Source organism: Danio rerio, chromosome 7 (assembly GCF_052040795.2).
Source record: "Danio rerio strain M-AB ecotype USA chromosome 7, GRCz13ab, whole genome shotgun sequence".
Classification (NCBI taxonomy): Eukaryota; Metazoa; Chordata; class Actinopteri; order Cypriniformes; family Danionidae; genus Danio; species Danio rerio.
In genome coordinates, this window is record NC_141027.1 from 18,077,113 (window position 1) to 18,104,809 (window position 27,697).

At 35.0% G+C, this 27,697-nt stretch overlaps 1 protein-coding gene across 23 annotated transcripts in view; it reads left to right on the forward strand.

The window, feature by feature from the left end:
- The window catches only part of ehbp1l1a (EH domain binding protein 1-like 1a), a 76,485-nt gene that overhangs the window by 5,819 nt on the left and 42,969 nt on the right, over nt 1-27,697 (forward strand). For 13 of the 23 annotated variants that reach the window (XM_087260617.1, XM_087260622.1, XM_087260624.1 and 10 more), the window contains exons 2-11: nt 8,330-8,387; nt 10,439-10,534; nt 11,256-11,309; nt 12,079-12,257; nt 13,704-13,843; nt 15,896-15,961; nt 18,514-18,753; nt 21,577-21,780; nt 23,999-24,223; nt 26,301-26,747. In XM_087260617.1, the coding sequence (XP_087116743.1) occupies nt 8,330-8,387; nt 10,439-10,534; nt 11,256-11,309; nt 12,079-12,257; nt 13,704-13,843; nt 15,896-15,961; nt 18,514-18,753; nt 21,577-21,780; nt 23,999-24,223; nt 26,301-26,747 (1,709 nt within the window). The remainder of the gene's footprint in view (nt 1-8,329; nt 8,388-10,438; nt 10,535-11,255; nt 11,310-12,078; nt 12,258-13,703; nt 13,844-15,895; nt 15,962-18,513; nt 18,754-21,576; nt 21,781-23,998; nt 24,224-26,300; nt 26,748-27,697) is intronic. The other 10 variants (XM_087260623.1, XM_087260629.1, XM_087260633.1 and 7 more) reach the window with 4 other exon arrangements.

The following is a 27,697-nucleotide window of genomic DNA, read 5'->3' on the forward strand; positions in this document are numbered from 1 at the left end:
AGAATACTGCCGGTCCTAGTTCTATAGGACCGGTGAGTGTTTCTGTGGGGAGTTTGTATGTCCTTCCCGTGTCCGCGTGGGTTTTCCCCGGGTTCTCCGGTTTCCTCCCACCATCCAAAGACATTCAACATACATAACAATCAAGCTTGTCTAATTCCTTACGTTCCCTTAGCTACAGCGGCAGGGGAGTTCTGAGATCCACCGAGCTCGGGCTCCCTTCTTGCTCTGCCAACGGGAGGAAGCCCCGGGCTCGAGAAGCCCTTGAGCTCGGGGCTCTCTCCCGGGACAGCATGCCAAATAAGCTTTGTAAATCATCAGCTAAGTGTGAACTCTTGAAACAATTAATTCAGGCAATATGTTATTAGAAACTACAAAAAATGTAAATAATTTTTTAACAAAATAATCAGAAATTAAATTCAAAATCTAAATAATGGATACACAGTACTTGCTAATTACAAGCTATGGACATTTTCTGTTAAAATATGCAGTCACACGTATGTTATTTAACATATTTTACATAGTCTTAATTGTGAGTGTAAAATTAAGCTACTGTATTGGTAAAATAAGTGCAAGTGTGTTTTATAGGGATGTAACAATTCACAGTGAGCTGGTTAAAAATCGATTCAAATATTTGACAATTCGAATTGGTTGAAAGGGTTCAACGGCAAGGATTTTTTCTACTGGGCCGATCGGGCCAGTGGTTGAGATTTTTATTTGCCCTGTCAACATTTTTTATTTTAAATAATGTGGCAAAATCATGTCTGTGAATCTAGAATGTAAACATTTAAAAAATGTTAATAAATGTATAATGAGCTAAATTCAAGATTTTATGCAAACGAAAGAGCAGTATGGAAAATGTGCTGGTATTTTATTGAAATTCTTAATTATTTTTATAAAAATGGCTCGCCAAACTGACGGCAACTCTTTTTTTTTCCAGTTTCAATTTTGTACTTATGTAATTGTCTGCTTCCAAGACTTTAGAAACAGACGTTCTCTTTTAGCCTCATAGTTTGATGTTGCCATCTTTCCGCTGTACTTGTTGTTACCAGGTTACGAAAAAAATAACGTGCTCATCGTTACTGGCCAATAGGGGCCAGTAACAATCCTGTCTACTGTTCCAAGCATCTTTCACGTTGGCCCCGGGCCACTGGGCAGTCCTTATTGTTGAGCCCTGGGTTGAAATGTTGAATGAATCGTGATACATGTTTTGAACAGAAGGGGCACTGTGTTTACAGGTGCAAACTCGCTTTACCTGCACAACAGCGGCGAGCAAGAAGTGGGGCAGCAGAATAAAATGACAGCAGTGAAGTGTGCTAGACAAAACGCTAACTGTGTGCAAATACTGCAAAAAGACGCTTATTTACACTAACAGAACAACGAATATGACGCACATAAACCATTAGCACAGTGAAAAACTAATGTCACAGACTTCTATACGCAAAAAAAAAAAAAAACTTTTAACATGCCAAACCGAGCGGACCGGTTGAGTTGCAGCTTTGCTTGCTCCGACGACAGCTATGGAGATCACACGGTGCATCAGTGTTTTCATAGCGAAAGTGTGAAGATGTTTTTCAAACTGAAAGAGAAAGTTGTTCTGTTACAGAAGCACTCTTTAGATTATTTTAACCCTCTCCTTTTCAAACTAATTTATGCGTATTGTAACAATTTGCTTATTATTATTGAGTATTTAAAAATGTTCAAGATTATCTCTTTTTAAAGGGCACCTAGGTTACCCCTTTTTTCAGATTTAATACAAGTCTTTTGCGTCTCTAGAATGTGTATATAAAGTTTCAGATCAAAATAGCCATCAGATTTTTCATTATACCTTTTACAAGATGCTGTTTTATACTGATTTCCAGCAGGGGGTGGTTTTGTCGTACTGCGCCTTTAAGACGAGTTTTTCCCGCCTACTATTTCTACATGCCTCCTCCCTCAGCTGCGTCAGACAACAGACAGACTTAAAGGAAGAAGGTCTCACGTAGCGTTTGTGAGATACTACAGTAAGAACTAACCTTTACTAATCAGTATTGTGAAGTTGCATTGATGAGTCACACACAATATCGTTACAAAGTTAACGCGCGCGCGCACACACACACACACACACACGCACGCAGGCAGGCAGGCAGACAGACAGAGCGCGCTTAGCTTAGTTAAGGCTAACCTCAAGTACTGTGTGGATATCTGTTATGCTAATGTACAAAATAAACCTGATTTAACTTCCACAAACCGGGATTGAAGCGTCTTGTTTTATAATTGTTCTGACACGCGGCTGTGGTGATGAAGTAAAGCTGAAGTAAAACGCTGTAATTAATTACACACATACTCTGTTTTAAAACACTTTAAACATGTGAAACTTACTCTTAATCACATTTGATGATGATTGCTGATCCTAGCGAACAGAACAGAGCTTTTATTCCCGGTTGCTTTGCGTATGTCTGCCTGGTCTTGTTGACATATACACGTGACTACCGGAACATGTTAATGCGCGCAGCTGTCAATCAATTCGGTGGGCGGGGGGATCGCACACCTACGTAATGGTGCGATCGATTTGAAAACAGCTCCAATTGGCCGACCCTTTTTTTGTAGTTAAATTGAAAAAAAAGGACTGGGTGTGTTCATATCAACCCAGTATGACGGTCTATAAACTATACCAACACACAGATCTTTCCAAACAGCTTGAAAAGTAGATTTTTTACCATAGGTGCCCTTTAAGTGTATCAGATTGATACTAATTAATTATACAAGTAATATTAATTATTCACCTTCATAATAATATGAATTATTCACCTTCATAATCTTGTCTCTATCCTAATATATAATTAGTCATTTTATAATCATTTTTTTTTTTTATGCCAGTCAGGCTCTCTTCTTGTATCAGAGGGGGCTAATTGACCACCTCTGTCCACACTGCTCTCTGATTTAGGAAAGGCTTTCCTCTCCACACCAGCCATCTCAGTCCCCAGTGAAAGAGTTTTTTCATCAGCAGGGGACGTTGTAAATGTGCAAAGACCTCAACTTATGCAAAAAAAAGGAGATATGCTGATATTAATTTTTTAGAAAAGTAAAATCCCAGCAGCACAGTCACAGTTTAAGTTTTTTTTAAAATTCTTTTTTCAGGTTTTTCCCAAATGATGTTTAACAGATCAAGGAAATGTTCACAGTATGTCTGATAATGTTTTTTCTTTTGAAGAAAGTCTTATTTGTTTTATGTCGACTAGAATAAAAGCAGTTTTTATTTTTTAAATAAAGATTTTAAGGTCAAAATTAGCCTCTTTAAGCTACATATTTTTCCGATAGTCTACAGAACAAATCATCGTTATACAACAACTTGGCTAATGACCCTAACCTGCCTAGTTAACCTAATTAACCTAGTTAAGCCTTTAAATGTTACTTTAAGCTGTATAGAAGTGTCTTGAAAAATATCCAGTCAAATATTATTTACTGTCATCATGGCAAAGATAAAATAAATCAGTTATTAGAGATGAGTTATTAAAACTATTGTGTTTAGAAATGTGTTGAAAAAACTTCTCTCTGTTAAACTGCAATTATTTAGGGGGGCTAATAATTCTGACTTCAACTGTATTAATGAGTCTTCTTTAGTTTGGATTATTATTTTTTTGGTTGGGGGTGGGGATTTGTTTTTAAAATAGCAATGATTTTGCAAAACGTGCAGCATTTTAGAAAAAATGAAAGGGCTCTTCACCTTCAAATTGTTTCAAATAGTTTTGTTTAAAAATTGTGACTAAATCACATTGTGAGATTAGTATTGTGAATTGTATCGAAACATGAGTCAGGTGAATCGTTACATTACGAAGTGATACAATAACATTTCTCAGCATTTTATTATAGACAGATTTGATTGGCTGATGCTGTGATAATGTCATCTTACATTCCCTGTGATGTAACAGCTGACCTCAGAACAGCTGTACAGTACTTTCATTTCAATGACTGAGCTATTTTTTAGATGATAAATGTGGTTAGTGTTACCAGACTGACTAGTTGATTCATAGTGTTTGAATTGGGTTATCATTCTACACAATATTATATACATTTATGTAAACATTGCACACATTGTAAATGCACCACCTGTCTAAGGCAGGGCAAGGCGAGTTTATTTATCTAGCACATTTCATAGACAATGGCAATTCAAAGTACTTTACATAAACAAGAATAAAAGAGACATAAAATACAAGTATAAAGAAAATGAAAACAACAAAGAATAAAACTTAAAAATTTAAACATGTTAAAACAAGTTTTAAAGAAATGAAAAATTAAAGACATAATAGTGCGATCTGTCAGATGTAGCACAGTGCTCATTTAGTAAAGGCCCAGCTAAACACATGTGTTTAAGTCTAGTCTAACTCTTGATTCACTTTCTTCTTGCACAGTTTTATAGATTTAGCACAGTGCTTCAGAGCGGCTTTATATCAACGCGTGTGCCATTTCTCAGTCTATTTCTGTGGAGCGCATGACTCTGTCAGCACGCCGCTTGGCCTCTTGCATCCATTCACACAGCTGCTGCCGACACTGACCTGCAATACGAGACCCAGAGGCCCACCATTCTGCAACTCCACCTTTCCTTTCCTTTATTGCCACTTCAGATGCCATGTTTACATGCGGAGATATCATTTAGACTTTCGCCAGTTTGAGGAAATTATTTTATAGAAGCACGTTTATTTACTCGATCAGCATTTTTCCAGGTGTCCTGTTGACTGATAGATGCCTGGGTAAGGCTTATCATGCATTTATGCAGTTAAAGTCAGAATTATTAGCCTCCTGAATTATTTGCCCCCCTGTATATTTTTCCACAATTTCTGTTTAACGGAGAGAAGATTTTTTCAACACATTTCTAAACATAATAGTTTTAATAACTCATTTCTAATAACTGATTTATTTTATCTTTGCCATGATGACAGTACATAATATTTCAATAGATGTTTTTTAAGATACCAGTGTACTACCTGATAAAGTCGCCTATCCAAGTTTTAGGAACAACAATTAATCACTTAACTATTAGTTGATAATTTGGTATCAGAAGTGGCTTATATGAAAGGCATAGGTCTCTAGATTACGCTTATTTTACCAAAATAAAATATGATCATGATCATATGATTTCAAATTATTTAATTAGGACAGTAAGGTCCTTATTAAGGCAAATGTCTTGTCATTTAACAGAAATAATATACAGTATAGAATATATATTGTCATGGTGCAGTGGAAAAAGCATTAATATTGTGTATGACTCCCATGAGCTTGGAGGACTGCATCCATACATCTCTGCAATGACTTAAATAGCTTATTAATAAAGTCACCTGGAATGGCAAAGCAAGCGTTCATGCACTCCCAGAGTTCATCAAGATTCTTTAGATTCATCATCAATGCCTCCTCCTTCATCTTACCCCAGACATGCTCAATAATGTTCATGTCTGGTGACTAAGCTGGCCAATCCTGAAGCACTTTGACCTTCTTTGCTTTCAAGAACTTTGATGTGGAGGCTGAAGTATGAAAAGGAGCACTTTAGAATTTGCCCTCCCCTGTGTGTTGTAATGTAATGGGCAGCACAAATGTCTTGAGACATCAGACTGTTGATGTTGCCATCTGCTCTGCAGATTTCTCGCATGCCACCATACTTAATGTAACCATGATTTTCCCTTCAACAAACTTAACTGATTTCTGTGAGAATCTTGGGTCCAGGCGAGTTCCAGTAGGTCTTCTGCAGTATTTGTGATGATTAGGACGCAGTTAATTAGGCAAGGCATTGTATAACTGTTGTTTATTTTGTTGACAACTAAAAAAAAAAACACTGCTTAAGAGGGCTAATAATATTGACCTTTAAATGCTTTTCAAAAAATTAAGAAATGCTTTTATTCTAGCTGAAATAATACAAATAAGACTTTCTTTAGAACAGAGATGCCCCAAGTAGAGCCCGCGGGCTGAAGTTGGCCTATGGTAACCTTTTGATTGGCCCACCGTCCAATCAGAAAAGAGAGTGGGAATGATAGAGTGGGTTGGAGTGAATGCCTTTGACAGAGATCGAATTGAACATAACCTCTTGTTACTTTTATTGCTGAGCTACAAAAAAACAAAACAAAAAACAAACTAAAATTAAATGATTCAATTAAATGTTGCTAATGAATCAGACTTTTAAAATGTAAATACTGTCACTTAACCGATAGAGGACAATGCACAAGTCGTCTGCGAGCATATCAAAGCAGGAGTAGCTCGACTAGTGTATTCAGCAGCATCGAACTCCACTGTGTTTTGTGATTGTTTACGTTTTTACAGTAATAAGTTCCTTATAAAATGTTTAAAGTTATACTGGTTTAGTTGATATGATTTAAAGCAACATTTTCTAGTTAAAAAAAAATATTATTGTATAAATGAGCAAATTCACCTTTTCAATTTCATTGTAATACGGTTTGTTATGTGTTCTGCCCAGAGCCTTTAATAGAGTTTGGTTTTTGGCCCTTTATAAGAATAAAAACTTTAGGCTCCTCTGCTCTAGAAGAAAACAAAATATTAGGAAATACTGTTAAAATTTCTTTGCGCTATTAAATATCACTTGAGGAATATTTGAAAAAGAATAAATAGTTCACTAGAGGATTCAAAATTTTGACTTCAGCTGTATACTACCAGATTAAAGGACCTGTATGAGATGCATAACTGCAGTCATCTGCATGCAGAAATAGCGGTTGGTCATAGCTTGTAATTTTGTGTAATTACATCAATAATGCTGACAAAGCAGACATTGTTTTGTTATTGTCAGCTGTTCAAAATAAGCATTCCCGCATATCGGTTGATTAAAAGCATGTAGGGAAATGAAACAAAAATTTTCTAAAGAGTTTGAAAATGAGACTCTGGAAGCCAAAAGCACTTCCACAAGGAAGTGGCATAGTGTGTGTGAGTTTAACAGCTGATCTGATACTGTTTGTGTGAAGAGAAGCCACACCCTCCATTGAGAAAGAGAGAGAGAGAGTTTGACGTACACAATGAGGAAAAGTAGAGCATGTCTCATGTTATAATTCCCACAAGCACTTAAAGGAAACCCTCCTCACACTCTTTTACATGTTGCATACATTTCTGTTAATGGACAATCACTTCAATTATACAGTCATTTCATTTCCCTTTGGTCTTAATACAAGATGTAACTACAGAAGAGTTAAGCTTAAAATGATTGACATTATTTGGTCACATTTTAAAATGAGATGCTAATGGTCTAATCCAATTCAGTGATTTAAGCTAAGCTAAGCTAAAAGTGCTCCTGCCAGTCCCAGAGATAGGTTGAATAGATAAAAAAATGGCTAAACTCAACTGTTTAACTATTAAACAATTGAATTGTAAAATGAGCCTATTTCCAAAAAAAAAAGAGGAGTGATTCTTTAATGTTACAAAAAATGTATTCATATATTTATTGTTTTATTTGTTCGATGCATAAAACATTATATATTTTAATGCAATTATAAATATTAAAATTGTTTTTTATTATTAATGATTATATTATAATACATTTTTAAAAATTATATATACTTTTAACTGAGTTACAAAATTTGCAAGTCTTCTATACATATCAATCATTAACATTACAGAAATGCATCTATTTATTGATTTATATAATGTTTTCATAATAGAATCCAAATGATTAAAATAATTGTGAAATAATTGCAATAAATTTGAATATATTTCCTATTTTATGTCTAGTTAATAATTGTTTAAATTGTTCATAACTTTTCTTTACCTCAAAGGAATCCTCACATGACCCTTTTATTATTATTCTGTTATGGATAATTTCAGAAGATCACATGTATTCAATATTGGCCTGTCCTGTTTATACACCATGATGGATCTCATGTTACTATTCTTATTAACCAAAACATTTTTGCTTGCCCATAGTGGACTGGTATCCTCTCATTACGAATTCATTACACACACAAACAGTGTAAGCCTGTTGGAACAAGAGCAAATATATATTGACTCGCCCCTGAACAAGCCTCAGCATTTCATACAATGAGACAGCTAATGTTTTCCTGTATGTGGGTCAGAAGAGTAACCTAATAACCAAACTGACTGCACATGATGGCCATTCCCTTCATGCATATATCGAGACTAACCTCCTTAAAGCAATTCTCTGGGGAATGTTATCTGTGTGGCTGCAAATCCAAATTGTGTTTTCACTGTTTTATGAGTCTGTTCATATTTTGTAAGTATACGGAATATAGGTGTAATGGCACATGCTCAGTGCTTTTGAATATTTGTTAGATGTGATGATAAAAGTGTGCATTAATTGCTTTTATTATTTCTGTATTAAAATGTGTTTTTTTGTCATTTGCAGGCAGCCAGACAAACTGCGAGTGGTTTGGACTAGACGAAACAGACGCATCTGTAGCAAGGTGAGAGGAAGATGAGGGTTATTATTATTGCAACATTTATTACTTTAAAGTACTACACTACCTGACAAAAGTCTTGTCGCCTATCCAAGTTTAAGGAACAACAAATATTAACGTGACTTTTAGTTGATCATTTGGTATCAGAAGTGGCTTATATGAAAGGCAAAGGCCTCTAGATTACACTTATTTTACCAAAATAAAACATGATCATGCCTTGATTTCTATTTATTTAATTAGGACACTAAGGTCTGACTTTGCTTCGACAAAAGTATTGTCATTTAACAGAAATAATGTACAATATAGAATATAAAGTCATGGTGCAGTGAAAAAGAATTAATATTGTGTGTGACTATCATGAGCTTGGAGGACTGCATCCATACATCTCTGCAATGACTTAAATAGCTTATTAATAAAGTCATCTGGAATGGCAAAGAAAGCATTCATGCAGGACTCCCAGAGTTCATCAAGATTCTTTGGATTCATATTCAATGTCTCCTCCATCTTACCCCAGACATGCTCAATGATGTTCATATCTGGTGACTGGGCTGGCCAATCCTAGAGCACATTGACCTTCTTTCCTTTCAGAATTTTGATGTGGAGGCTGAAGTATGAGGATCAGCGCTATCCTGCTGAAGAATTTGCCCTCTTCTGTGGTTTGTAATGTAATGGGCAGCACAAATGTCTTGATACCTCAGGCTGTAGTTGTTTCCATCCACTTTGCAGATCTCTCGCATGCCCCCATACTGAATGTAACCCCAAACCATGATTTTTCCATTACCAAACTTGACTGATTTCTCTGAGAATCTTGCGGGTTCCAATAGGTCTTCAGCAGTATTTGTGATGATTCATTAGAAAAATCTACCTTCTGCCACTTCCAAATGATCAACTAGAGATCAATTTATTATTTGTTGCTCTTACAGTTGGGATCATTGACAAGACTTTTGTCAGGTAGTGTAAAAGTATATATGGCTGTGGTTATTATTATTATTTTTTTATCTCTTTATTCATCTAAAATACATGTTCATTTTCACACATATGAAACTAAAACAAGTATTTTGTTACAATTTAAGGGGGACACAATACAGATAGGGCTTTAAAACCCATTTCAAATGCTAATGTTCAAAAGCTGATCACTGGTCTATTTAGTCTGAAAGTCTGAGGGAAGAAACTTTCCTGCATCCGGTCACGCACCAGCCGGCTGAAGGAAAGTTTCTTCCCTCAGACTATCAGGCTGATGAACACTTAACACACCACACACAGACTCTTCCATACCCTCACTGTACACCATCAATATGTAGCATGCACTGCACTTTAACCAATCCATACTTGAAACAATACTGCCAACAACTATGTGGACACCTGTTGATTGTACATATCGCTGTCAATTTCATATTGTCGTTGTATTCGACAGTATCAATACTGTCATTTTATTTGCACTGTCGTTGTATTTGCACTGTCATTTTATTTGCACTGTCTGTATTTTCGTTGTATTTGTATTTTGTACTGCCTGGAGCCAGCACCTAAGCTTTTCACTCATCATAGCACACGTGCTGCTGATGATGTGACAATAAAAGTGATTTGATTTGATTTAAATGTTCAAAAAAGTATGATCTTTTTTGCATAATTAACAATTATTTTATTCATTGTTCATTTTTGTTGACTATTGACTGCACTACTAAAGCTGTAAAGTTTATGAATAGACTGAATAGTATGTTGCTTTCAACACCATGACATAAAAACATAAAATAAATCTCTGCATACTGGGGTCATTATTAACCACAGAGAAAGCATTGATAGGTGTTCGCGCAACAGAAATGAACACTCCCTTTAAGCACACATAAAACAGTTGGTAACAGTGTGATGTTAGATTTGTAACACATGCTGAAATTTTGTTTGTCACAAATACATGATTACCTTAAAATTGATGATTTATGGATATATGGATAAACTTGAATAACCATTGTCTAGACAATGTTTATGTTAGGATTCATTGTGTAAACATGATGTGTTTGAGTATCACCAGCTGTGTTATTAAATGTCAATGTGTTTATCAGCTTCATGGCTGGCAACCGGGCATCAAGAACCCATACAGGGGGACTGTGGTCTGGCAGGTTCCAGAGAGCGTGGACATCACCGTCACTCTCTTTAAGGTGCTTTATAAGCATTGTAATATATATAAAAAAACACATGTAGAGTAACCATTAAACAGTTTTTGGCAGGTAATAATTTATTTATTTTTGGAAGTTATAAACACCACTGTTTAAAAAAAAAAAAAACTTCAGATGTTTTCAGTTTTATAATAAATGTTTCACCAGAACAGCATATTTGCATTGTATTTTTATAGCATACTTTGTTTTGTATTATATTTTATAATATGATATATTATTTCTTTTACCTGTATATATAGGAATTGGATATCATTTGTGATATGTTAAATATAAAAATATATATTTAATTGTTGCAGATATATAGTTTAAATATGTGACCCTGGACCACAAAACCAGTCATAAGTAACTTTTTTTAACATCAAAGTTTAATAAATGAGCTTCCTATTGATGTATACTTAGCCCGAGATACAAATATTGGAATGTGGTATCTGAGGATTCAGAAAAAGGAAAATATTGAGAAAATTACTTTTAAATGCGTCTAAATAAAGTGCGTGACAGCAAATTACAAAACAAATATTGAGTTTTTAGATATTTACAGTAGAAAAGTTATAAAATGCATCCCTTGAACATGGTCTTTACTTAAAATGACAATTATTTTTTGGCATAAAAGTCTATTCGATAAATTTGACTCATCAAAAATGGCCAAAAATATAGCTGTGCTACATAAGTTTTATTTTAATTATAAATAATTTTTTTTCTATAGGATCCGAATGCAGATGAATTTGAGGACAAAGACTGGACATTTATCATTGAGAATGTGAGTCTGATTACTCTGTAATCACAAACGTTAGCTGTTGCAATTAGGGCTGCACATTATATAGTTTCAGCATCGATATTGCAATGTGATCATTTGCAATGGTCACATCACAGGATATGCAATGTTAAGCCTGTATTATAATTTATCATTTGCATGTATGTTTTGAGGTCTGTAATATGTAATGATTTAAAAAGTATTCAGGCATAAAAAATTTTTAACTATTTGTAACTTTAATAACAGTAAATTTTATTTAATTATTTTAATTATTTAATTACTGCACCTGAATCCTGTTAGACTCGGCAAACGATAAATGTAAACTGCATTGATCTGAGCGTGTAGATTTGCTTAATAGATTTTATGCAGATTCATTCCCACTACAGAATCATCTCAATCAATCTAAGCTTATAAATACTTTCCAAATAGAAAAATTCAAGTCATCTGGAAAGTTGTATTCAAATCACAATAATTATCACAGTATAATAAAATATTGCAATGTTACATTTTTACAATATCGTGCAGCCCTATTTGCAATGCAAACTAAAATGCTTAAAAGTGTGACCTACTTCTTTATTTTTTGGCTTTGTAATAAGCTCATGCTATCCCAGAAACGTAGTATTTTGGAGAGTTTTGTCCTGTAAGAGATATCACTTTTGCTGTAGCGTGTCTTTAATTTTGTTCTGATTGTTTTATTTTTTGATAAAACTTTTGCTTTATTTAAAAGTAGTGCTCTTTTAAAACATCTAACCTCATCTCATCCCAACATCCACAGGAAACAAAGGGTCACAGAAAAGTTTTAGCGTCAGTGGATGTGAATATGAAGAAGTTTGCAAGCGCGACCCCGGCTCAGTTTGACCTGTCGCTTACACTGAAGCCTCTTTCTGTGAAAGTGCTGGACGTCACACTCAAGCTCACCCTGTCCTGCGTCTTCCTGAAGGAGGGCAAAGCTACGTGAGTTCAACAGACCATCGGCAGTGCGAGGATAAAGAACGAGCCTCCTCCAATCGGCCTTAACTTTCACTGTTTTTTTTTCTTCTTCGTGGAATGGTGTTGTGCACTCCACCGAAGACATCCATTAGCCTACATATTTAATTTTGTTCGTTAAGCGCAAAGATTTGTTCCAAAACTATTTCTAAATTCAGTTCTATATACCAGCAAACAAATAAATGAACAACAGTGATGAAGTGTGGTCAAAAAACACTGTATTTCTGTATTACTCTACATCCTGTGTGTTTTAAGCAATGTGTAAGCGAAGCGCATAACTGACGCACCCTGCGCTGGACTTTAGACCTGCTTTCAGCTGGTCTATTTCTCAGTCTGTTTTAGTCCCTCAAAATAGCAACGCGCCAACAATGCGCCTTAACACACCTCTTTTCCAGACTCGAACACCCATGAGTCCACAAAGTGCGACAAATGAATTTACTATTTAAACAATGTGGTAGAAAATGGGAAAAATTAAGGTTGCGCTGGTTAAAAATAGCAACACATCAGGGCAAACATGTCTTGCGCCTTATTGTTCCGGATGTAGAGCCCTTTGTCATTGCGAGTCTCAAAATGTTGCATACAGCAAGGTTTATATTGTCCAAAAATGGTGACTAAGTGCAAATTATGTGTATCAGTTGTGGAGTAATTAAGACATGTAAAATATTCCAGGGGAATAGTCTCTCGAATAATTTAATGCCATCCTTTCATGGAAGGGGGTTTATCCATGACATCAAAATGTTTTTCCTTTTAAAAAAAATATATTGCAATTGTCCTTTGCTGTTTTAATACTTACAGTTTTTAATAGTAATTCTGAGACGCTTTGTTTGTTTTATTACTATTTAAGAAAATCACTCATATAAAGTTTTTGGTCTTACGGCCCACTCATAATCATGTTAAATAATTATGATTTCAACATTGTCAATAATATGATTGTTTGTTTTTTTGGCAAAATCGAGCAGCCCTAGATTATATTGCATAAACAGTGTTGATGCATCATAAAACTAAAACAAAAGAATACACATCATACTACACTAAAACCTGAACCACACTGTTCCAGTTACTGAACCACACTGTTCCAGTTACTATGACCATTTATGTGAAGCTGCTTTGACACAATCTACATTGTAAAAGCGCTATACAAATAAAGCTGAATTGAATTGAATTGAATTGAATTGAACTATAAATATTACATATTGACAGAATAGGTATTAGCCTATCATCTTTCTGTGTAAGTTGTGCAATCACTTGCCTGCTGACATCTTTTGGAGAAATAAGTGCAAGTAAATTAAAAAAATGTGTTTGCTTATTCTGTTCAAGTACATACTGTACTGGTTTTATAGGTTGTAGAACAAGATTACCTTTACTTATCTTCAATACATATCAACAATATTGATTGTTGTTTTCTGTGTTCAGTGATGAAGACATGCAAAGTCTTGCGAGTCTGATGAGTTTAAAGCAGTCGGACATTGGAAACCTGGATGACTTTAATGACAGTGATGAAGAGGAGGACAGAAGACTGAGTGCAGCGGTGAAAAATGCCACAGCAGTCATAGGTAATGTCGACATGCTTGCACAGACATTTGGAAACAAGTTTAGAAACCGGCATTTCCTGTTCTGAAAAGGCTATTTGCAGTTTTTATGTGTTGTTTCCTGGTTTTAGGTTCATTTGCAGTGAGGCAGATAACCTGGTGGTTGTTTGCTATTTTTGGTGGTTTGGTAGTTTCATGTTGAATAAGTGTCTGTGCCAATATAATATTGTATTTTAGATTTAAATGTTTGCAAAAATACAGTAGTATCTCAGTTTTTTGTCTCTTTGATTTCTCATTTTGGGATAGTTCACCCAAAAATAAAAATGCACTCTCTATTTACTCACCCTAAAGTGGTTTCAAACCTTTATGAGTTTCTTTTGAATGAAAAAAGATAGTTTAAAGAAAGCTGAAAACCTGTAACCATTGATTGACTTACAGAGTACACTCTAAAAAAATTTCTTAAAAAAAACAGGAAAATGGTTGGTGTAATAGCCTAGTGGTTAGTGCGTCGACTTATGGTGCAGTAGCACGTCAGGGCGTCCCGTGTTCGATTCCCGGCTCGTGGACATTTCACTACCCTACCCCCATCTCTCTCTGTCCTATCTAATAAAGGCAAAAAGGCCAAGAATAAATCTTTAAAAAAAAAATAAAAAACAGGAAAATGTACTGGCAGCTCATTACACAGACTTTTTACCGTAATTAAAAGCAGAAAACTTCTGTTAATTGACAGTGTGTCCACATATAAAAAACTAAAAAACATAAGTTTTTTGATGGTTAAACTACTGTAAAAAAAAAAATACTATAAACAAATTTAACATTTTATATCACTTGGAAATATTCAGTGTTTTAATATTATACCTACAGTAAAAAATTGGAAGTACTCTGTGTTCTAATGGTATATCTACAGTAAAAAAAAACAAAACAAACAGATTGTGTGTTTTAATGGTACTGTAAAAAAAGGGGCCTTTTTGCGTTTTAATAGTATATCTACAGTGAAAAAAAATGAACAGATTGTTTGTTTTAATGGTATACCTACTGTTAAAAATTGAAGTATTTTACTCATTTAATGCTAATTAAGCTGTATGAAAATGGCAATTGGTAAGTATACACATATATCCATTTGGGAAAATACACGTTATTTATCCAAAACAAAACCTTTAGCAGTAAATAGTTTTGTTAACTGTGCACTTACAATGATTAGTAACAAAACAACTTTGCAATTTAAACAGGTTCTTTAATGAATACAAACCATTTGCAATTCTAAATAGCTAGAAAACAACTAATACTATGGAAGTCAATGGTTACAGGTTTCCAGCTTTCTTCACACTGTCTTCATTTGTGTTAAAGCGCTGAAGCAAGTAAATGATGAGAGAATGTTCATTTTTGGAAGTACTATCCCTTTAATTATGTTTTTGTTGTTGTGACTGTTCTGGTTTAGGACTGTCTTGGAAAAAGTAAAGGACACAAAACGGGCCAGTATGTGGCAGCAATTATTAATTCAGACAATTTGTACAAAACTATTTATTTTGAAATAAAGCAACCCAGCATGCATTTTGTGTTAAAAAACCTAATAGACATCTAAACATAGACATCTTGGATAAAACAACACTGTAAAAATGCTGTGTTCCATGCAATTCCTTCATGTTGTCTGAACAATAACTAATTAAGTCAACCTAATTGTTTTTACAAATTGAAGTGGATTGAACAATCCAGTTGTCCCCGAATAAATCTCAAGAATTGTGTTGATTCAGCTCATTTTAAATAAGTTGTTTGAATAAGCAGCAACAATTTAGGCTCAATTTGTTCTTTAAGAAATATTTGTGAAAACAACATTTACCAGAATAATCAGTATTATGATTTTTGGCATATTTTATAAGGTCATTGACAGTTCATTGCAGGTGTAAGTTTGTAACATGAGTAATAATGCCAGTTTCCATATTTAAAATAAAAATGACAGTAATTTTGTAGAGTAGACAATAACTATTGCAATCCTCTAGTTCACATTGCAGACCAATTTTTTTTTTTCTCCGATGGTCTTTTCTTTTTCATTCATTGTTCTGTCCTGTCTGTGTTCAGCTCCTCTTCCTCCTGCTAGGAGAATACATGACAAGGCCTGGAGACCTGTTGTAGACTCAGACACAGGTAGCAGAATAACTGCTATGGCTTCTTTTCCCACCCCTCTTTATTATGATTTCATTCCTTTACAAAAGAGTTGACATTTTATGTTTAATTTCAAGATTAATAAGAATTATTTATTTTGCGGTGAGCCTTATGTGCTAATAATTCTTGTTTAATTAATTGCTATTAAAATACTGGGACCGCTTATATAGTTTACATTCAATAATTGTTTTTGTTTTTTTTTGCAATGTATGTTTTGTTTTATATTCTATTGTTTTATATTATATTTATACAATGTATACAAGAAAATACCCAGTAAATGGTCATTCAGTGTATGAGTAGTTTAACAAAATTTTTTAGGCATATTTATTGCAATAATCATTTAATGACATATTAAAATACAGTCCCAGTGCAAACATAAAATTTTACGTATTGCTAACAATTAATTAATATGCAAAATACTCATCTATTAATCAATACTAATTCATTGTAATTATAATTTTAATACTCTGGCATGACAGTCCTCTAGGTTTTACTCATTTGTAAGATGTTTGTAATAATTAGAATATAAATATAAATATTAATATAATATAGTAATTAAATATAATAAAATCATGTATGATTCTTTCTTTCTTTTATATATTTACTATTATATTTATGTTGCGCTGTTCATAATATTTATAAATTTACTATTGTTTATATTTTGTATTTTAAGTATTTTAATACTAGCATATTTTTGCACAAATGATTTGTAAACTTTTTGTATTTGAGTATTTTTGTACCATTTCAATAGGGTATATGCACAGACTGTTGGTTTTCAGTCAACCAGCTCAAGTGCTTCCGTTGATCTGACATGCTAGCTGTGCGATATGGGTAAAAGAAACCTATCACGATTTTCTTAAGCAATATTGCGATTTCGATTTTAATCATGATTTTGTCACAGACAGACTGAATCTGTGTTTACAGTGTGAGTCTGAAACATATTTCAAAAGAAAACCAATTAGATCTTTACCAAAGACCTGTAACATATCTCTAAAACAGACATAAAATAAAAATCACCTAGCAAAGCTGTAACAAATTGTCTCTAGAACAGACCTATGACAAAATAAATGTGTGTGTGTTTGTGTGTGTGTGTATGAGCATGTGCGCCATCAAACTCAAGTAAGGCTCCAATGTTCTGTTTGACTAAATATCAGAAGTAGTTGTGGAAGAAGCTGTGTGTTCACAGATTTGTTTTGTCATGCAAAGATCATAGATCTTTTTGTGACGCTGCCGTGAAATAGGCCGTTCACACATCGCATCTTTTGCACTCACAAGTTCATTATTTCCAATGGAGGCGCGTGTATTGCATGCACTCATTGAGAGCGGCATGCGCAGGTGCACCCAGCTGAAAAAATCTTATTAAAACTTATTAAAATGTCTCACTGTGAGTCACGTAACAAGAACTGACCAATCAGCTTTATATGGAATATACACATTTTGGTTACCTCAGACAAACACAAATCACCCCAACACCAAGTGCTTTTTAATTCTCTCCATACATAAAACTTGCATTGGAACTGCAGCAATGTTTTGTCAGTTTGTCATCCTCTGAGAAAATGGTTGATGATCACCTAGCAATGACAATGTTGAAAATCCTGAAGGAAGAGATGCGCTTACGCAAGCGCATCTCTTCCTTCAGGATTTTCAACATTAGACGCACTTTATGACTGACTTACAAATTACCTAGTTCTGCCATACATCAACCTTCCTGTATCCAAAGTAACTTAATCCCACACCACAGATGTTGACTTTTTTGGCACCGAGTCCTCCTGTGTGGAACTCATCATCCCTGTATATGCAGGGATAAATGTAAAAAAAAAATTTAGCTCATAAATAAAGCTTTTAAATAAGTATTTTCTCTAGACAGTTTGGGCCTTTCCTCGAAGCGAAAAAGGTTGAGAACCCCTGAACTAAATCAATGCTATTCTGATCCACATCTATTTACCTGATTATATTTTAATTACATTACATTGGAACATCAATGCTGTAAAAGTAACCTCATGAAAATAATCATATAAAAGTTAATCATTGGCTGAAAAACACTGGCTATGCATTTACCCCATTATTCTGTAATACAAATCAAAATAAATGTCATGAACAACACACAAAGACTTAATTTTCAGACTTAATTCATTCTTGCTTCAGATGCTACAAATAAGTTAAGAAATGTTATCAGAATAATGCATTTCCGACCCAGTGCTGCTAAGCAGTATAAGGATAGACTCTGATTCTAGGCCTGTTTTGCATCTGTCAGAAAGTGGGTGAAATTGCATAACACATTCCCATGACCTCAGCATACCAGTGGTTGTGTGTGTATGTGTGTGTGTGTGTGAGAGAGAGAGAGTTTATCTGACATCTGCATCTCTGTGCTTTCGCCTATTCATTTTCTTCTCTTCAGAATGATTCCCTGCTCATTTCAGTTCCTCATCTTTAATTTTAGGTCTGCTACTTCTTCTTTAGTAGCTATACTCAACGACTAACTTCCTCTGTTTTTTTCTGTTCCTTTTCACAATCATCATCATCATCACTTTCAGCTCATTCTGAACCGGATCGGATGAGCTGTTCCTTCATCACTCCTAATGCTCCTCTCCAGTACCGTCCTCTGTCTTTTGACCCTTCTGTCCTGCCTCTCGCCCCGTCCTGTTTCCAACCCCTCCATGCGGCCACCAGTGTCCCGCAGACACGGCCGTCCCAGTATGCCTTCACTATACCTGCATTTGCACGTGCTCATCCACCTGCACTACCCAAAATCTTCCAGCCACCGACGGGCTCAGGTACAAATACTCATTTACCTGAAGCTGGTCTCCATCCACTCCACTGTATACATGCTCATAGCTCAGTGATCATCCACAAGCTCACACTTCTGTGGGATTACTTAAAGGTGCATGAAATCATTAATTATGACAGGCTTTATACGTATGAATGAGATGTAAATAATGGTATGGGAACCCATTTTTCATCAGACTAAATATAAAGCTTTATATATTTTTTGTTCAACAGTTTTTTTATTTGCATTTTGCATGAATTTGCATGCATTTAAAAGTCTTTTTTTTCACCATTTAACTGATATAGTAAAATACACTTACTGGCCACTTTATTAGGTACACCTGTCCAACTGCTCGTTAATGCAGATTTCTTAATAGCCAATCACATGGCAGGAACTCAATGCATTGAGGCATGTAGACATGGTCACGACGATCTGCTGCAGTTCAAACTGAGCATCAGAATGCGAAAGAAAGGTGATTTAAGTGACTTTGAACATGGCATGGTTGATGCCAGACGGCTGGTCTGAATATTTCAGAAACTGCTGATCTTTTGGGATTGTCATGCACAATCATCTCTAGGGTTTGGAGAGAATGATCTGAAAAAGAGAAAGTATATAGTGAGCGGTAACCTAAATATCCACTTGTTACAACAGAAGAGCTTTTCTGAACACACAGCATGTCAACCCTTAAGGCTGATGGGCTACAACAGTAGCAGACCACACCGGTTGCCACTTCTGTCAGCTAAGAACAGGAAACTGAGGCTACAATTTGCACAGACTTATCAAAATTGGACAATAGAAGATTGGAAAAACTGATGAGTCTTGATTTCTGCTGCGACATTTGAATGGTAGTGTCAAAATTTGGCGTCAGCAACTTAAAACCATGGATCCATCCTGCCTTGTATCAATGGTTCAGGCTATTGGTGGTGGTGTAATGTTGTGGGGGGTATTTTCTTGGCGCTCTTTGGGTACATTAATACAAATTGAGCATCGTGTCAACACCACAGCCTACCTGAGTATTGTTGCTGACCATGTCCATCCCTTTATGACCACAATGTACCCATCTTCTCATGGCTACTTTCAGCAGGATAACGCGCCATGTCAGAAAGCGTGAATCATCTCAGACTGGTTACTTGAACATGACAATGAGTTCACTGTACTCTAATGGCCTCCAGAGTCACTAGATCTCAATCCAATAGAGCATCTTTGGGAGATTCGCATCATGGATGTGCAGCCGACAAATCTGCAACAACTGTGTGATGCTATTATGCCAATATGGACCACAATCACAAAGAAATATTTCCAGTAACTTGTTGAATCGATGATACAATAGATTAAGGCAGTTTTGAAGACAAAAGGGGATCCAGCTCGGTACTAGTAAGGTGTACCTAATAAAGTGGCTGCGTGTATAGTAACAGTAATTATGTACAATTATTTAAAATGCGTGTATTAATAATTTGTTTTAACTAACTTTAGTTTTTAATGAAGAAATTATTATAATGTGCAGATTTTGTTTATTATTATAAGTATTAGAATTCAAATTTTTATGTCGATTTTGTGTTAAATATATGCATGAAATTACTGCTTGAATCCATTATGACATACCAGGACAGCTCATTTTTAAAGGATGGGTATTATGGAACATTTGTAGAAATGTTATTGTTCTGAAACACGCTTGACTCCTTGATTCATTAAAAGAACTATTAATATAGCCTAACAGTTGGATTCCTGAAGAAGAAAACTTAATAAGAATCATAAGAATAAAAATGAGAATATTGTAATTATAACAACTGTTGTTCAACGTTTAAAGACAGATTTGTGTACACATTTGCTCAACCCGTCTCTTTACAATAATTTGATAGCAGGATACTACATCACCCATGATGCTGTACAGAAAATTTCACCAATCGCATCAAAAGATATCAATAGCTCTGCCCACTCACATGAATTACCCATGATGTTATTTTTGTCATTAAAACCATTAAGTATTCTTCCACTTTATGGCTATTATTATTATTATTATTATTATTATTATTATTATGTTTTTTTCCCACAAGGGATAGTTCACCACAAAAAGAAAGTTCTGTCACCATTTATCCACCTTTTATCCTTTACTCCCTAAAGTCATTTCAGAGGTCACTGAAAACACTTACTTTCTTTAGCTTTTAATCATGTGTTGTGAATTTATGTATTTTGACTCCTCGCATGTTTGCATGTGTTTTGTGTTTTATGTACAGCACTTTACTTATTTTGGTTGGTTAAAAATGCTATGGAAATAAATTGAGTTGAGTTGGAAACCTGTAACTATTGACTTTCATAGTATTTGTTGTCTTATGATGGAAGTCAATGGTTACCAGTTTTCAGCTTTCAGCTTTCTGATGAGTACATTTTCATTATTGGCTGGACTATCCCTTTAAATGAACACTGACAAATAAAAAAAATCTTATGTAAAAAAAAATACATAAATAAACAGGAAAATTACTTCGGGAACATTGCCGCTTGACTTTTGGGCTTTTGGAAAAGGGCCCATTTGAAGCAGCAAATTAATTTAATGGCTTTTGTTCAAGCAGGCGACTTCCTGATCCCCACAGTAACCATTGGAGAACCTTGTGCATTTGAACATCAAGCTAGCTCTAATTAAGCTCTTGCCTTTTACAGTACTTTCCCTGTTACAACTTTATCTATTGAATCTTTATTTACTTCACTTAATGAGTGCTGTTTTTGTTGTTGCTTCTTTTAAAACACAAACATCAACAAGTTTACAAAAAGCTTTCATTGTTTCTGTCTTTTCTCCTCTCTGTCTCTCATCATGCTATATATTTTTTCCTTTAAGTTGCTGTGTCTGTCACTCAAAGGCCGCCAGGAGGTCTTGCTAACTCTGAATTAACAGCGAGCAGTCGATCTGCTGAAGGTGGTGTAGTTCCTCACCCACAGCCCCACTCTTTTCTTCCTGGGATTAGTACACCCTTTTCTCTGTCCACTTCTCAATCCTCCTCATCCCCTCAGCAGACTACACTACCTGATGTACCCAAGAGAGGTAAAGGGCTGCTTGCGAGTCAGATTAGATGGTTGCTGTTCACCTTTTTATTTTTGTGATGCACGTTTGAGTGAAATGGCTTCTCGACCTTAAAACAAATGCATGCAAGAGGCTGGATTTTTGTTTATATGTTGTTGATTGGATGGTTGTGGTTTGCTATTGGTGGATCACATGTGATTGACAGGTTGATCCCGCCCTTGTGCCAGTGAACATGTCAAAAGAGAAAAGTCTTTATAAAGTGGATTTAAGATTATGAGAGCATATGAATTTACACAAATATGTACTAGGGCTGCATAATTAATCGAAAAAAGATCGCAATGTCGATTCGACCCCCTAGACGATCTTAATCCAGCATTTCTACGATTCTGCCAATCATATTTTCAAGATCAGGAGAGAAGCATAAAGGCGGCCGCACAAGTCTTCACATTGTTCTATATAGGTTTCTCAGCAACTTAAACACCTCCAAATGGTGTTGAAAGTGTCACATACTGTATTTTTAAGATAATTCACCCAAAAATTATTCATTTTTGTTTTAATGTAATGATGTATTCACAGCCACGAAATCACACATGAGCTGCCCGTGAGCTGTTACCAAAGAGAGGGTGTGTGCACCCCTCTGAATGAAGACTACATTAGTGAACATAACCTGCATAGGCTGTGAATAACGTTCAGTTTTTGGCACAGAGTGACAAACGTTTGGGAGCCACGCGGGAAGTACATTGAACATTGTTTAAATAATCATATCGCGTTTTGAATCATTGTATTCTGATTACTGTGCATTATTGACCAGAAGGGCGATGCAGTGGGGCAGTATAATGCTGTCGCCTCACAGCAGTGTGTATGGATGTTTTCCAGTAATGGGTTGCAGCTGGAAGGGCATCCGCTGTGTAAAATATATGCTGGATAAGTTAACGGTTTATTCCGCTGTGACGACCCCAGATTAGTAAAGGGAGTAAGCCGAAAAGAAAATGAATGAATGAATGAATATTGACCAGAAACAATTTAAAACATATTTAAGTCCACCATTGCAAGTCTATACAAAATTTAGCACTTACATATTACAATATATTATTTTTGTTGTTTTACCATATGTTTGAGAAATAATAGCCTACTTATATTAACCTTTATTTTACATCTGTAAAATCGTGAGAAAATTGTCATCTTTATTTTATGCAAAAAAATTGTGATTCTCATTTTAGCCAGAATTTTGCGGCCCTGATTAATTAAATATTGCAATATACTATAATATTAATTGGTTTCATTCTAGCTCTTTGAGCTGTACATAACAGCCTATTGTACTGTTTGATATTGCAAAGTGAAATTTGGCGTTATGTTTCTTTTTTTATGATATTATTTTAAGTTATTAATAAATACAGTGGCGTGTAGTTGAAATGCTTTTAGTGTTTACTGCATTTTGGATTGCTCAGTTTGTAGCTTGCAACTGTGCAATGTGTTTTTGGACATTATTTTCACATTTCTTTTACTCTTTACCCATAAAAAGGCCTCAATACTTCAAGAAAAGTCAAAGAAAGAAGCGGTTTGAACTTAAAATGATAGTTTACTAAAATCATCATTTTTTTTTATCCTCACCCTTCACTTTCTTTAAACCTTTTAGAGTTTCCTCTGATCAGTGTAAAAGAAGATCATTTTAACAACGCTGGTAACCTGTAATCATTGACTTATTTGTTTTTTCTTTAATAGAAGTGGATGGTTACAGGTGTCCAGCTTTCTTTAAAATATTTTTTATATCTTAAATATCTTCTTATTCTTGTTCATTTTTGAGAAAGAAACTTAAAAAAACGTTTAATGAAAGTGAAGGGTGAGTAAATGGTGACAGAATTTCCAGTTTAGGTGAACTATCCCTTTAATTTGAATAGAATCATGCCAAAAATAAATGTGCAGATCTCATGCAAACATCTGCATGACTATTATGCTTTGCTAACTGCTGTTTTTTCACCGCTGGATTTTTAGTTGTATGTTTATTTAGTTTGATAGAAAATATGCTGCACAAATTTACACAATGGGGATGTTTTCTAATATATATTGACTGATGCTATCACATTATAATCTCCATTTCACCTCTAAACAAAAAACAAAAATTCACTTTACTTTGAGTATATTTGGCATCTTAATGTTGCACCTTATCCTTGATTCCATTTTGCCTTGTTTTCTTCAATTGTCTTCTTTCTGTTTCATCATTTCATATGCCCTGTCTTAGCCACCTGTTCTGCTGCTCGTAGCAAGACCTGGAGACCACACAGCTTTCCCTCTTCAAGCTCCATCCCTTCTGCTTCTGACCCCTCCTCTTTTGATTTTGGCCCCTCCCCTCATGGTTCAATGACTCTAGCTGGACCACAGCCATCAAAAATATATCGTGCCTCATTGGCTGAGCCAGGCTCCGCCCTCACGAAACCTACAAGCATGCCTTCTGCCACAGAGACAGGTACTTAGGCAGATGTCCATATTTGACAATATTTATATTTAATTTTTTATTGATGCAATTTGCTGTTAAAGTTTCTGTGAAATCAAAAGGATAGTATTATAGTTTAGAGTTAGTCCACATCACAAATCTCATGGTTCGGATCACATTATGGTTTTTTAGTCACAGATCGGACCATTTTCCTGGATCAGCCAAAAAGTGGAGGAGACAAATGTAATTTGCTTTCCATTTATATAAAAACAGTACTGCAAGACACTTTTGGTTTTAACAAACAGATCTTAGAACCTTTAATTAAAAAAAAAAATTAAATGAAGAAAAAAATCAGCTGAATAAATGTAATTGATAATGGTAATGCTGATAACACTAAATGTAGAAATCTAACATAATTTGTACAACCCATATTTATTTTTTTTAGTCTCATTTTCAATAAATTATTCAGTTATTCACTCATAAAACTTCATGTTTCATTGCTAGATGGATCATATTTGAAGAATTATTCAGTGGCGTATTTTTGATGACTGGTTGTCGCCACCTATTGGTTAAATAATGTAATTTCTGCCTACAACTTTCATTTTTGAGCATATTACGGTGATTTTAATGTGTGTTAAGATCTCGAGTTGTTAATGATTAATAATAGTGCAGCTTACACTGAATGCATTGATGCAGGCTAAACAAGTAGTGACAGAAAACACCCTTAATGAAACCCACCATATTCAGATAAACCTACTACAACTTCTTCCGAAAGCCTAAATACTTTCATACATATTATTAAAATGACGTGAGAGACATACCTCTCTGCGATCGTTACAAATTTAGGATTAATCTACCAGTAAAAAAAAAATGTATGTGCAGGCCACGTGTGTTATGAACCATGGGTTGTGATCCGTACGAATCATGGATCATCCATGATCCGTTATACCCCTATACTATCAGGCTAATGTTTTTTAACATACTATGTATACAGTAGATTTCAGACGCAGCCCATTTCTTTCACATTCGAGGGCCTTTTAAAATGACCAGAAACACTAGTGCTTATAAGTTTCAGTTTAGAAAGACTTATGATTTTGAAATAAAACTTGTTCACCGCAGTTTTGTATTTATTTTAAATACAGATAAAAAAGTATTTTTTAAAAATATTTTGTTATGATGTTTTTAATATATTTGACAATGTAATTAATTTATTTGATGGAAAAACTGAATTTTCAGTATAATTTCTATTATCATCAGTCCCTCAAGATAAATAAATAAATGTTCTGATTTGCTTTTTAAGAAATATTTCTTATTATCAGCATCACCTATGCACTCTATTACTGCAGGTTAACTGTGTTTATATAGAAGACTTTAACTGTTAAAGTTATTAGTAAATTAAAGTTATTTGTAAGTGATAAAGTTATGGTAACTTATAACCTTAACTTTTCTGATTTTGATTGTAATGCAGTAATGTGCACCTTTTGTAAAGCTGCTGTTCACAAAAAAATTATACAAATTATACAAATAAACCTGAGTTGAATTATTATCACCAGCGCTTTAAGTCTTTATGAAGTTCTTAAAGTCTTACATTTTTACATTTCATGTTATTTTGATAAATTGTAAGTTCAAAATAACATCATTTAAGTTTATAATCACTTTTGGTTTATTTATAACGAATAAATACAAATAATTTCAATTAAAAATTTCAATTAAAAAATGAAATGTAACTACTACTGGCCAAGACTTCTGAATAGAAGTGAGGACTGTTTCTGAAATTGTAAACCATCTGTCAAAGAAAGGTAAACAGAAGATGTGGGTCGCTTAAATTATAAACACAGTCTGCCTTTAACCATCAGAAACAAACAGACACAAATTAAAGCCATATCAAAAGCATTCATGGGGCATTTAATTTCCGTTTCACCCCCTCAAAAAATGTTTTCTTTATTTTTCAGTCATTATTCCAACATTGCAAATCTATGCTAACCATTTTAATTTTCTTTTTCCCCTCTCTCTCTTTTTCTCTTTTTTCCCTGTGTTCTGCATACATACACACTCACTGGTTCATTCATCAACTTTCATCATTGACCAACGAAATCATGCTCCACTCCAGCATCTTGGCAGAAAGAGTGGAGATCTCCAAAGCTGCGGCCTGCTCTGTGTCCTGCTCCATCCACATCCTCACAACATACTAACCAGCAGCTTCGCCCTGCACAAACACATCCTCTAATGCATGCCCCCATTCTCACACTCCCTTCACCCCCGACCGTGGCGTTTTCCACTGCTACTCCAAATCCTGGTCTAACATCTCCCAGTGTCGCTCCCTCCTCTGAGATACTCAGCCCTGTCTCTGTCCCTCAAACGCTGTCATCTGCCATCCTCACTCCTCCTCCAGCATCACTTGTTGGCCCCATTGCTCCTAGTTCTAGTTCTCCATCTGCCCCTTTTCCCTGTGTTTCTGCTCTCCTGTCTACTCCTCATCCCGCTGTTTCTGATGCTCCTCTGTGTCTCACTTCTGATGTTGGTCCTGTGGTCATCACTCCTGTTGTCTCCGATCCAGGTAGAGAGAGAGAAAATATACTCCTGATGACTATTTTAAATCTGTCTGCATGTGTTAAATTAATGTAACGATCTGTTTTCATCTTATGAGTTTCAGATGAAAATATTGTCTGCAGTGTGAACAGATTTTGGATGCCCTTTTTGTGGAGCGTGAATATTGTGAAAACTCTAAAACTCGCTGTTTAAATCAATCATGCCTTGTTTTTTTTAAAGGAATAGGTTTATTCAAAAATGAAAGTGTCATTTAGGCGGCACTATGGCTCAGTGGGTAGCACTGTTGGCTCACAGCAAGAAAGTTGCTGGTTCGAGTTCCGGCTGGGCCAGTTGGCATTTCTCTGTGGAGTTTGCATGTTCCTCTTATGTTCATGTGGGTTTTATTCCGGGTGCTTTGGTTTCCCCCACAGCAGTGTTGAGGAAAGTTACTTTTGAATGTAATGCATTACAGTATTGAGTTACTCCCCCAAAAAGTAACTAGTTACATAAATTAGAAATGCATTACGTTACCTTTGAGTTACTTTTTACTTGGCTGAGGCTTGATCTCTTGCAGGATTTTTTTAAAAATAGAGTAGCACTGCATTTAAAAACAGTCCGTATAACCTACACCTTCATTTACTTAAAAAAACACATAAAATAAAATCTTCTGAGAACTTCCTGACGCTGCATATATATACAGATTAATGAAATTTAAAAGCAGTGTGTTTGCTACTTTTGTATTTTTGTCTAAAAGTAACTTTTTTTAAAACTATTGCGTTACTTGTTACTTAGGGTGCTTTCACACCTGTGAATCGATTCAGTTGTTCCGAAACACAGATTACAATTGTTACATTGTTGCTCTTTACTCTTGGAGCGGTTCGCTTTCACACGGCAAAGTTTCTAATCGGACCAAAAGAGCTAAAACAAGTCACTTTTGAGTTAACTCTCCTCACATTGGTCAGAGTGTCAGGGTTTATT